The sequence below is a fragment of the Nicotiana tomentosiformis genome, chromosome 9 (assembly GCF_000390325.3).
Source record: "Nicotiana tomentosiformis chromosome 9, ASM39032v3, whole genome shotgun sequence".
Taxonomy (NCBI): Eukaryota; Viridiplantae; Streptophyta; class Magnoliopsida; order Solanales; family Solanaceae; genus Nicotiana; species Nicotiana tomentosiformis.
The window spans coordinates 54068711-54082280 of NC_090820.1; the positions used below are offsets into that span (position 1 = coordinate 54068711).

At 38.7% G+C, this 13570-nt stretch overlaps 1 protein-coding gene across 1 annotated transcript; it reads left to right on the forward strand.

Annotated features, from left to right (window-relative positions):
• The first annotated feature begins 704 nt into the window (after nt 1–704).
• On the forward strand, nt 705–3334 carry LOC138898792 (uncharacterized). Its single transcript, XM_070184893.1, has 5 exons — nt 705–923; nt 1199–1699; nt 1808–1966; nt 2645–2857; nt 2978–3334. The coding sequence occupies exons 1-5, from the start codon at nt 705–707 to the stop codon at nt 3332–3334; spliced, it is 1449 nt and encodes a 482-aa protein (XP_070040994.1).
• Nucleotides 3335–13570: the final 10236 nt, after the last annotated feature.

Below are 13570 nucleotides of genomic sequence, written 5' to 3' on the forward strand. Positions count from 1 at the left end.
CTCATTCTCTCTCTCTTCGTGCTCTCACCCCCAAATGAAACCCTAGCTAAATTTTCATTGTTTCCGTTCGATCTGCAATGTTATCATGGTATCCGAGCGAAGGTTTTGTTAGATCCGAGGGTGAGTTGTGGAGCGGTGTTACCCCTGTTGGTTGAATCAAAAAAAGTTACAAGCTTGCTGTTTGTTTTTAGTAGACGGTGTACGTGATATTCCGGGGACGGTTTTTCTTTCACTTTCCGGCGTTGATGTTTCTCTTCTGATTTAGGCAAGCTTCTATCAGTTTATCTTGTTTCAAGGCTCACTTCTTCGAGTAAAAAGGAAGGAGATTGGTAACCCTAGTTCATTATAACTGCATGTTTAGGATCGTTTCTCAATTCTAATTCTGTTGAGTGATTGTTTCTTCTGTATTTTATCTTGTTATACAAATTTTTCCTGCTCGATTTACTATGGTGAATTCAACTGTACCTGTGAACCCTAACCCTAGTTATGTTGGAACTTCCTATAGTCCTGACCCTTCGAGTCCTCTTTTCATACACTCTTCTGATATTCCTAGAACGTGTCTAGTCAGTACCCCTTTCTGTGGGTCTGGTTAAGGGGGTGGAAGAGAAGCATGCAATGTCTCTCTCTGCCAGAAACAAAATTATTTTTGTTGATGGCTTTTGTCCTAGACCTTCTGCTAATGACAATCCTGCGAAATTGCGTCAATGGGACTAATTGAAACTAAAAAGGAATTGGCCTCAACTCAGCAAGGATCACTTTACATTGCTTCATATTTCAACAAACTGAAGAAGCTTTGGGATGAGTTGGGGACAATTCGTAAAAATTATGGTAATTCATGTACTTGTGCTGCTAAGCCAGGTATTCAAAAAGACGAGGAGGAGGATAAGCTTCATCAATTTCTTATGGGTTTGAATGAAGTTTATGTGGGTATTTGTTGATGATGCAACCTCCTCCTTCACTTGATAATGCATACAATATACTTCCTTAAGATAAGAATCAAAGACAACTTCATTTCACTCCTCAGCTGACTCCAGAGACTGCTTCTTTTTCCGTCAATATCAATAATAAGTCCTTTCCTCCAAAATAGCACAATCAGAAGATAGATTTTGATCAATTCAGAAAAAATATGTTCTGTAAGTATTGTAAGAAGCCTGAACACATGATTGACAAATATTATAAACTCCATGGGTTTCCCCAGCATTTCAAATTTAATAAAGGAAAGAGAGTGACTACAAATGTGTCTACTGAGATTAGATGCCCATGTGTTGGTCAGAAATCTGCTTCTTCTCAAATCTGTAATGGTACTCCTAGTCCACCTTATGATAATCAAGCTTCATCCATTCTTGGTTTGACCAAACAATATTATTCACAGCTCATGTCATTGCTACAACAGACTCAAATTAGTTCTAGATCTGACTCTCAACCCAACCTGATGGCTTCTCCCAACTTTGCTGGTGGTGTCTTATCTTTGCCTGTTTATTTTGACAATGATTCTCATGCTTGTTTGTTGTTTGGGACTAGTAGAAGTATATGGATTATAGATAGTGGAGCTACTGATCACATGAACTCTAATAAATATATCTTTTTTAATCTCACACCACTACCTATTCCTTACTTAGTAACTTTACCTAATGGATATAAGGCAAAGGTTACTTCCATTAGATCTATTACTCTATCTCCTTCTTTGACTCTTCATCAAGTGCTATATGTTCCATCTTTTCAGTATAATCTGATTTCTGTGCACAAATTGATTTAGCAACTTAAATGCCTAATTTTATTTACTTCTTCTTCATGCATTCTCATATAGAACCTTTCCATGAAGAAGCTTCTGGAACTTAATAAATTGGACCAGGGACTTTGCAAGCTTCTTCATGAGCATCAGTCTACTCCTGGTTTTAGGTTTCCTATTTCTGTTTTCAATAAAAATGTACAGCATAAGAATGCTTCTGATATTTCCCTTAATAAGGTTGTACAAAATAAGTGCTTTGAATTCTATTCCTTTAGTTCCTTCCAATGATGTGCATAGTATAAATAAGCATGATGTATTGTGGCACCATATGTTGGGACATATTCCATTTGCTAAAATGAAGCTAATTCCTTCTATATCTTTTGATTTGTCTTCTAAATAATCTTTTGTGTGCCTTGTTTATCCACTAGCAAGGCAGACTAGATTGCCTTTTTTCTCACAGTACTTCTATCTCTAATTCCTTGTCCGAATTGATTCATGTTGATACAGGGGGACCTTATCACACACACACACTCATATTCTGGGGATAGATACTTTCTTACCGTTGTGTATGATCGTAGTAGAGCAACTTGGACCCATTTAATACAATCCAAAAGTAATGCTTTCTATCTGTGAAAAGCCTCCATCTCTATGATTACAACACAATTCAATCTTTCTGTTAAAACAGTCAGAAGTGACAATTCCTTGAAAATAGGTCTCTCTAATTCTGCCTTACAATATTTCTCTGCTAATGGGATTTTCCATCAAACCACTTGTCCACATACACCTCAACAAAATGGTATTGTTGAAAAAAATACAAACACTTGTTTGAAACGGCTAGAGCTTTATTATTTCAACAAAACTGCCAACAAAATTCTAGGAAGATTGTATCCTAACTGCTACTTACTTAATAAATAGATTCCCTCAACTGTCTTGCACAATAAGACCCCTTTTGAAATCCTATATGGAAAGTTACCTTCCTATTCTCACTTGAAGCCTTTTGGATGCCTATGTTATGCTACTATTCCAAAATGTAACAGAGACAAGCTAGATCCTAGAGCATCCCTTGTGTGTTTTTTGGTTATCCATTTGGTAAGAAATGGTATAAATTGTACAATCTGTCCACCAGAGGTATTTTTGTCTCTAGAGATGTAGTATTCCATGAGTCCATTTATCCATTTCTTTTGTTTTGTCCATCTCATAGCTCTCTTGTCCCTTCTATTCCTGCTGATGAATCTTATTCTTTTTCAGTCTGACCCTTCTTCCTTTCCTTGTTCTATTCCTTCTTCACCCGTTGCACCTTCTGATCCACCAATCATCCGTTCAATTTTTGTGCCTTCTGATTCCTCTTTTATCACTCCTCCTGAAGTTAAAAGGAGCAGCAGAACTCACACACTACCTTTCCATTTTAATTACTTTGTTACACAACTTCCTCCTTCTCTTTCCAGCTCCACTTCCACATTACTTTCTGCTTCCCACACAGTAACAACTGAGCCTCATTCTTATACTCAGGCAGCTACCAACCCTACTTGGCAAGAGGCTATGAGGAAGGAATTTGAAGCTTTAGAGACTAATAATACTTGGACAATAGTTGAATTTCCTTCCTAAACGAAATAAGCCAATTAGATGTAAATGGGTGTATAAAATTAAACATAAAGCTGATGGTAGTGTGGAGAGGTATATGGCTATATTAGTGGTACGTGGTAATACACAAATTGAGGGGATTGATTTTTATGAAACTTTTTCTCCTGTTGTCAAGATATGCACCATCAGATGTCTTGTAGCTTTTGTTGTCAAGAAAGGCTGATCTATTTTCCAATTAGCTGTAAATAATGCATTCCTCCATGATGACTTGGATAAGGAGGTTTACATGAAGTTACCTCCAGGTCTTACTATTAATTCTACTATCCAGCACACTTATCCTTTGGTTTACAAGCTCCAAAAATCTCTTTATGGTCTAAGGCAAGCCTCTCGTCAGTGGTATGCCAAATTATCAAATGCTCTTTGTTCCAGGGGTTATATTCCTTCTCTGAATTATTATTCTCTCTTCATTAAGAAATCTGCTGCTTCAACTATTTTTCTTACCGTATATGTAGATGATATTGTTCTTACGGGTGACGATCTTCATGACATTTCTGCCCTTAAGGAGTTTCTAAATAATTAATTTAAGATCAAGAATTTGGGTTTACTTAACTATTTTCTTTGCATTGAAGTCTTGTATGATAAATCTGGGGTTATTCTTCATCAAAGGAAATTCATTGCTGACTTACTTCATGAATTTAATTGTGATTTTGTTTCTGCCGTTGTTTCTCCTCTTGAATTGTGTGTGAAACTTAAATCTGATGATGGGGAGCTGTTGTCTAGGCCTGACACTTATAGAAGTTTGGTTGGTAAACTTAATTTTCTCACCCACACTAGGCCTAATTTGTGCTTTGCTGTTCAACACCCAAGTCAGTTTCTTAAATGTCCTAGGATGCCTCATATGAATGTTGTTATTCACATTTTGAAATATTTGAAAGGCACTCCTCATGTTGGGGTTTTTCTCAATAACTCTCCTGATTTTTCTGTACTTGCCTACTGTGATAGTGATTGCGCAGCATGTTCTGAGTCATGTGGGTCTATTTATGGGTTATGCATATCTCTAGGTGGAAGCTTAATTAAGAAACAGGCAGTTGTCTCCTTATCCTCCGTCGAGGATGAGTATCGAGCAATGAGTAAGGTTGTGGCTTAATTAGTTTGGCTGGTTCGCTTACTCACTGATTTGGGGCTTCCCAATGTGTCTCTTGTTCTTATCTTCTATGATAATTTGGCTGCCCTACATATTGCAAAAATTCCTGTGCTTCATGAATGTACTAAGCACATTGAGGTGGATTGTCATTTTATACGGACAAAATTGGTTGATTGTCTTATTTTCTTGCATCATATCTTTACTTATTCTCGGTTGGCTGATATATTTACCAAGTGTTTGACAGGTGGAAAGCATCATTTGTTGCTTGGCAAGTTGGGCGTGACCTCACCCTCCAACTTGGGGGGGGGGTGTTGGAGTTACATGATCTTATGGACATTTGGGCCTGAAATTTCAAGTCCAGTAAATAGGTAGTTGTTAGTAGTGTTAGTAGTTGGGACATAGTCAACCCACTATGTAATAAGTAGACTACACTGTATTTATTTTATATATAGTTGTGGATCCGATTATAATTAAAATAAGTTCTTTTACTCTTTTACCCCATGTATATATTATAACTCTAGAATATTCTTAGTTCAGTTTTCTTAGTTGAATAAATAAAATATCTCATTCTCTTTCTCTTCGTGCTCTCATCCCCAAATGAAACCCTAGCTAAATTTCCATTGTTTTCGTTCGATTTGCAATGTTATCAGGAAGAGTGAAGTCCTTAGCAATTTGTCTTCTTATTCTATTCAGGACTACACCATAAAGCCACCAAAGAAGCCACCAAAGGATCGGTACAGAGATGTCTATAGTTATCGTCGAGAGGATACAAGGCTGTTAGGATAACTTCCCTTCTTTATTCCTTGTCGTGTGAATTGATTTCATTGAAGCTTTTTTCTTCATTTAATTCCTACCCATTCTTACGCGATGTTGAGCGCTTGTTATTGATTGAGCATCGAGGAATTGTAGTGGTGCCACATATATGGTGCAGGATGTTTTTCACTGTGTATTTGGGTGGGCTATTATCATCGTTTTGTGGAAGGGTGTTCTGTCGTCTCAGCTCAGTGGTAGTGTTATATATAGTTCGAGGCTATGCATAGTGTATTGTAATGTTCATGCTTTGTTATCGCACAGTGCTGGTGTAGATGGTAGGATGCTTAAATGTGTGTTGTGGCTGTGAGTGACTTGGGAGGAGGATTATTCGGCTCATGATTAGGAGGTTTGGTATTCGTTCCAGTACTGGAAAGGCAACTGGTCTATGAATGTTCAGGTTATGATTGACGGAGTAGCGAGATTTGATATTTTTGAATGTGGTAAAATTCTTGTTTATGTTGTGGTGTTATCGTCCTTGTTTACGTGCATTAAGGTTCGTCAGTATGACGGTCTTCATTTGTTTTCCTTTGAGCACGATGTTGTGAAATGGTACCTAAGAAGTAGTTATCAGAGATGACCGTGTATTTCGACTGTAGGGTCGGATCAGTGTCTTTGGTGTTGATAGTTCGAAAAATATGATCTCTAAGGAGGTCTAGAGTTGGTGGCAAATTATTAGTTTGGGTGCTACAGAGATGGATTATGATTTGAGGCAGTATTTTGGCAGCGAAGGGTGAGGAAGGACATGGTGGGAGGTGTCTCGCGGCGGTTGAATTGCTAGTAGGTCTAGTATGAGCAAAAGAGGCCGAGTAGTTCTCTTCAAAAGTTAGATAACTCGGAGTGAGAATGTTAGCGTATCGTATGGGTTTTGTGGTAGGATATCCATATGCTTGAGAAGGCTTGGTGCAATTATGGTCATGCTGGACAAGGGACCAAGTCTATGTATTTCGTTTGAGATAGTGGCTTCTGTGCTTCAGAAGTTTGGATACGATGGAAAGAGCTTGCTTGGGATGTAGTATGACTTCGACTTTAAATGCATCACTGGACCTTCATTTTATGTTAATGGAAATGAACGGCTGCTTACGGCTGGTGGTCCAATGTGAGCTCAAGAGGATTGACTAATTTTGGTGTGGCTATAATCAAGGCAATGTTGTTGGAAGATGTCGCCATGGGGTTACACATGTGGGCTATCTCCTGTGAGGTGTTAGGAGTTGCATTATTTCTAGTAAAGGCCCTTTGAATAATTTTATTTTCTATCCAATATGAAGTATGCACTATGATATGAGCTGGGATCGGTTAAAGAAGATGGTGTATCAGTCAGGGGGTCGGGTGTGCGTTTGGAGACGATAATTCGAGTTATGTTATGAAAGGTTTAACAATAGATTGTGAGGAATTTGGCGAAGTGACTGTGCGAAGTCATGGTAACCGAGAAGGAAGAGTCACTGTGATATATGGATTTATGTGATTGTGGCTTAAAGTTAAGTGAGGGAGCCTACTATCTGCGATCGGGTCGCGTGGTTATGTGCCTATGCACTTTATGGTTACCGGTACTTTTTTGGATTAGTTATGACTAAGGGAAGAAAACATCAAGGGTAATTCGGGCAAGGAATTTCATGAATGTGGGCTACCTTTCGCTTTATCGATTCATGCGCAGATTTGGGGTGACTCATATTTTATACTTCTTGTGGATGTGATGTACAAAGGAAAAGATTCATATTGTTGCTTATTTGGAGTGTTTGTGTGCTAATGTGGAACTAGTTTTTGGTTGTATAATCGGGACTGGATTAAAGTAGGAGAATCTTAACAAATGTTCTACTGGGCTCAAGAATTTAAGTGTGGTGCCTAAGGATTTTCGGATTCGTTATGTGGCGGATTTGGGTTTTGCAGCAGAATGTGAAGGGTACTTGGAGAATTCATGTGTTATCATCGGGTCTACGGTGCAGTGTTAGAGAAATACGAGAAACAACTTCGGATTTGCAAAAAATCTTTCAGAACAGGTGTATCAGCTGGAGATACCATTGAGTGCATGAGGAGGGTATAAAATGGCTTATGGGCATTGAGACGACGTGGTCTCATGATTTGGGTCACTCGAGATAAGTGTTGTTTGAGGTCCATTGTGTGTTTGCATAGAGCTATTATTTCGAAGGCAATTCAAGAGTAAATCGGAAGAAGTTGAGTTAGTTAGTAGTGGTTTGAATCAACATGGTTGTGGAAATGATCGGTTCCTTCAGTGTAGTAAGGCTATACATGTGATTCATTGTTGTACGTGCGGGCTTGACGGTTGTCGTTATTTGATTGATTTGGAGGTATTTGATTCTAATGAATTTGTTATATGTAAATGGATACCGAAAGACCTATGACAGTTTTGGAACACGACTTGAGTTCTATGTCTTTTGCGGTTATAGGAAGTTGGTTATGTGTGGCGACTCTTCTTCTGAAATGAGTTAAGCGAAATGTTTTGAACCGATGAAGTGTTTATTCTACTGGTGGTTTAGTAGTTATGATGAAATTCTTGTACTCTCGCGTAGTAGCATGATAGGTGTAGTGAGCAGTATGGAAATTAGAAGTTGAGGATCAAGGTTGCGATTCAGTTTGAATAAGAATGTCACGAGCTCGGAGGAGCTGGGGAAGATTTCAGATGTTCAGAGTATGCTGGCTTTATCTTAGTTTCGGTTGAGAATGGTGTTACATGGAATAGGCATTGTATATTGATTTACGGATTCTTGATTTGCGTTACAGTAATAGTATGGTTTGCAATGGATGTACTGATTTTGCTACCTGGTGTGGAGGTTGTGGGAGTAACTCCCACGAGATGATTATGTAAGTGTGACGTGTTAGTCATTTACATGGTAGAGAATGAAATCATGTATGAAGATTCGGGTACTGTTACTTATTGGAGAGTTTATGTTTGAGAGACACTCTATTCCTTTGGTTGTGGACTGTGGAAGTTTGTTCCGGATTCAACAGTTGATCGTATGTGTCATGAATAGGGTCATTGTGGATATTTGGAAGGTTATCGGCCCATTATGGGATGATCGAGATCGGCTTGAGGTCCGTTGGTAGGCCTAACGTGAATGTATATTCTACATCAAATCAGATATGCTTAGTCAGCATATCATTGCTTATGGAGGAGTCTTCGGCATAGTGGATGTTATTCCTAGCGTCGTCTATTTAAGGTTCTACTCTCTTATGTCATGTCGGTTGGGAGACGGCTTAATTATTCACACGTGTGATGTTACCTTGTGTAGTTGTGGTATTATATGAGCGAGATGGCTCTTGAGATGTTGGTTGCTTATTGTACCTTAGTCGTGCTTGGCATTCCGTAACGCATGGCACTATATGTCTCCCCAAGGTTGTGTTTATGCACTCGGCGTGCTTGTGGTCGATATTCCGGCATTTCGTAAGTACGAGCAATATGGCTGGATGGGTATTTCCTTATTGATTGTTATGTGTGGATCTGGTGTCACGCCGCCAAGGGTATGATGTTCGGATTGGACTACGCGCCGCAACGGTGTCATGTTGGGTATAGTTCCTTGTACGTACCTTGTGTGTTTTGTTTCTCATCGTTGAGATAGGTACGTAGTATTTGTTTGGGGGCTAGGTAGTTCTTTGCCAGGTTCATTCTTCCTAATGGGTCATATTCGAGTTGTAGCTTGTTGGCGCATTGTTGGAATTATATGATATTTTAGACGGTGTTTAGGTGTCTTATTGCCCCAGGAGCTTGTACTTGGTGAGACGAGGTTATTGGACCTGAAATCAGTGCGATCAAATTTATGTAAGGTATATTAACGAGAAGATGTCACTAATTAGTTCAAAGCGAGGCAATAGTTCTTGTCAAGTAGAGAGACTCCATGAATTACTGATTTGGTAGGTGGTTATGAGTTTCTACACGTCTCTTTTATTGTTGCAGTATTACGAGGGTCGAAACCAAACTTATATGTGTTATAGGGTATACTACGGGCATCGATTTCGTGAATTTGCGGTTATTTTGGATGGAGGAGGTTATCCTGGGCATACGAATTATGTGGTGCATTATGTGATTAAAGCATGAGTGCATGGTCGTGTTTTGCTTTAGTTTGTTGAGATTTATGCGACATTCTTATGTTAGAAATAGACCTAATGTTAGAAACAGACCTTGTAGGCTAAGGTAGCAGGAATGATCTTTCGCCTGGCTCAAGCTAATGTACTCATATGGGTTGTGGTGGCACAGGTAGGTGCACGAGCTGTTAAACAATGAATTTGGACAATTCCAGAATAGTTCTTAGCACGTTCGAGGATGAAAGTATGTTTAAGTGGGGGAGAATGTAATGACCTGACCGGTCGTTTTGAGCTCTAGCGCGTCGTTCGATGGTGTGAGGCCATGAACAACTTCTTTTTATGTATTATGACATGCATGTATTGAATTTCGGGAAGTTCGAAGTTGATTCAAAAGCTTTAAGTTGGAAGAGTTAACCAGGGTTTGACTTTTGAGTAAACGACCTCGAAATCGAAATTTAAAGGTTCCAATAGGTTCGTATGATGATTTGGGACTAGGGAGTATGCTCGAAATTGATTCGAAAACTAATGGAGTTGACTTTGCAAATGTGAACTTGTCCCGCATTCGCAATCGGTTGACTGGCCGTGCTTCAAGATCGCAAGGTGTCAGACGTGATCGCGTAGACCATTTTTGGCGGCAGAGGTAATCTTGGTTCGCCATCGCGCGGCTTTAGACCGAAATCGCGAAGGCAACGTCTCGACATAATATATGTTACTCAAATCGGGATTTTTGCTCATTTCACTCACTTCTCTCTTGCTTGGGCGAGTTTTAGGCGATTTGGAGGAGCCATTTTCATCATCAATCTTGAGGTAAGTAATTTCTACACATTGTGAGTTAAATACATGGATTATATGTGGATTTAAACATGAAAATTTATGCAAATTGTGGGATTTTTTAAGAAACCCTAGAAGTTGGTATTTTTTATTTTGACCACGAATTAGTCATGGAATTAGGAATAAATTATATATTGGGTTCGTGGTGTTATGGGTAATGTCTATCTTCAAAAAAATTCAGAATCCGGGCACATGAGCCTAGGGGTTGACTTTTCAAGCGGAGCTGGGAATTGTTATAAATTTTTGAATTATGAGTATTGGAGTATATGTTTATTGGTTTGCACATTTTTTGACTAGTTTTGGATCGATGGACATCGGTTTGAGGTGTTAGATAGGCGTTGGAGCCGGTTATGAAACTTCGGGGCGAGGAAAGTCTCCTGTCTAACCTTTTGAGGGGGAAACAACCCTGTAGGTATTAAATTTTTATGTGATGCTAGTTGTGGGTACTACGTACTTACGAGGTGACGATAGTTCGTACGTAGCTAAAAACATGTTTATGTTCGGGCAGACTTAGGACTTTATCATCTAGATTTTGAATTATTTGAACTCAATTTGCTAGTTTAATTACTTGAATTTATAATTGAAATTTTATTTGGGAGTATGTTAGGCCGAGCTTTATCACCTTTAGTTATTTTGGCAAGATACTTGATAGACGGTAGAAGTCATGTTTACGTTATGTTTCTGTTATTTTGTTGCAAACACGTGACTCGTAATTTGATAAGTTTCTTCATTTCCTGTGAATCGGGTCGAACACCTCGGTAGTATATTTAGACGCATCTATGGTTCGCGCCGGTCAACCCTCGGCAGTACACACACTATTCTGGATTGGGCCATACGACCTCGGGATAACTCGTGCGCAATATCGCTAGGAGTCCGAATATTCATGAGATTCCCATTCTGATTGAGACCTGGCATTTATATGGTTTTCCTTATCCGTTGATATTGCACTTGATATTTCTGATATGTTGAGATTGCATATGAGATTTGAGAGATTTAAATCGTCAAAAGAAATGTTGGAGGATTATGTTAGTTATAGTTCTTACCTTATTATTATTGTTGAGTTTCATATCTGTTTATAATTTATTTAATTATTTTATTGGACCACTAGTAAGTGTCGATGTCGATCCCTCGTCAATATTCTCCAAGGTTAGGCTAGATACTTATTGGGTATGCATTGATTTACGTACTCTTTCTACACTTTTGCACTAAATATGAAGGATCTGACAGGTTTATTTGGTGGTCATCTTGGCGCGTAGGCGCAACTACTGAGGAAATTTATGGTGAGCTGCATTTCATACTATGTGTCACAAGCCATAGAGTCTCCATCATATTTATTTACTTTATCTTGTCTATTTTACATTCTAGACAGATGTTGTATTATTATTGTACTCCTTAGTAAATGCCCATGCACTTGTGACACCGGATTTTGGGATATTCTAGTTGATGTTAATGGTTTTGCTTTAATATTGTCACCTTTTATTTTATGTCTTATTAATATTGTATGTCTCCATGATTTAAATGTATTAAATTCCTTATTTAATAAAATTTATTATTTCAAGAGTAATAAAATGAATAAATTTTTAGATGATTCGCCGTTGGCTTGCCTAACGGCAACGTTGGGCGCAATCAAGGCCTATAGTGGGTTTTGGGTCGTGACAATACTATACTTCTGCATATGTTTGTGCAGGGTCTGAGGCTGGTGCTAGTGGTACCCATCCAGCAGAATAGGAGTATATTTACAGACATCGTCGTGAGCTTCTTTACTTAATCCAATCTGCAGGATATGGACTGCCCATTTTCTACTTATCTATCTCAGTCTATTTATTTCCTTTATAGACCAATGTTTGTGACGACACGATAGGTTGTTTTGAGTATTATCCCTTATTTCTATGTATCAAGACCTTTATTAGCTCCAATTAATATTTCTCGATTTGCATGCGCAGTCCGCGTCTTTTTCCGAAAGGATTTTATTTGAAAATTTGAAGAAAATATGATTTTTGGCTTTAAAAATAAGTTGAGTTGACTACGGTCAACGTTTTGTGTAAACAAGCCCGGATCAATATTTTGACGATCCTAGTGGATCTGTATCGTTATTTTGGACTTGGGCGTATGCCCAAAATTGAATTCAGAAGTCCATAACTTGATTTGACTTAGTTTGTCGAAAGCTAGTAATTTAAAGATTTGGAAATTTCTTTGGTTTGACCGTAGGTTGATTTTTCGGCTACCGTGTTCAGATTTGGTTCCGGGACATGGTATAGATCTATTTTGCAATTTGAAACTTGTATGCAAAATTTGGTATCGGAGTTGGTTTGATATGATTCAAATGCTCGGTTGTGATTTTAGAAGTTCTTGTAGTTTCTTTGAAATATCATGTATTTTGATGTCCGATTCATAGTTCTAGGTTTTATTGTGGTGTTTTGATTACGCGAGTAAGTTCGTATGATGTCACTATACTTGTGTGCATGTTTGGTTTGGAGCCCGAGGGGCTCGGGTCAGTTTCGGATAGGCTTGGGTCACTGGTGTCTAATGCTTTGTGCTTCACGATCGAAAAGATACTCTCGAGATTCCGAAGGGGAAATGGGGATGGGAAGGAATTTCTTCTTCACAAATGTGAGGAGCTGGTCACGAACGCGAAGTAGTGGGTGTCTATTTTTCGCGAATGCGGTGGTTTGTGGGATCTGGGGTTGAGTCAGGTGTTACTCTTCGCGAACGTGGTCCTTGGCATGTGAACGCCATGGCAGGGGGGAGCAAACCTACACCAACGCGAAGGGTAGCTCGCGAACGCGAAGGCCCTTTTGGCCGTTGTTCATCGCGATCGCGTCAGGTGCTTCTTGAACGTGAAGAACACCTGACGCCAAGTGATTTAAACTTTCAAAAGTCGGGATTTTCTTCGCTTTTCACCATTTTCAAGTTTGAGCTCATGCCTAGAGGTGATTTTGCAGAGATTTTTCATCCAAACTTCATAGGTTAATAGATTTTAACATGTTTTATTACATTTTCATAAACATCCATTGATTTTAACCTTTAATCTAAGCTTTTTCATTGTAGAAATTAGGTATTTAGGTATAAATTGGGAATTTTTAGAAATTGAGATTTAGACTTCAAATTGAGGTTGGATTTCGAAACTAATTATATAACTGGGATTGGGGTGAATGGGTAATTGGATTTTGGTTCGAATTTCAGGTTTTGACAAAGCGAGCTTGGGGTTGACTTTTTCCAAAATCATTAAAGATTATATATTTTTTACTCGTGGGTCGTTTCTAAATCCTATTTTGAATTATTTGAATTACATTTTGCTATATTTGATTGGTTTGGAGGCTAATTTCAAAGAAAAACCCGCAGTTGTGCCTTGATTTGGTTACAGAGCAAGGTAAGTGTCGTGGTTAACCTTGGCTTGAAGGATTAGGACTTGTTGGCCTAATTTCTACGTGTGTTAT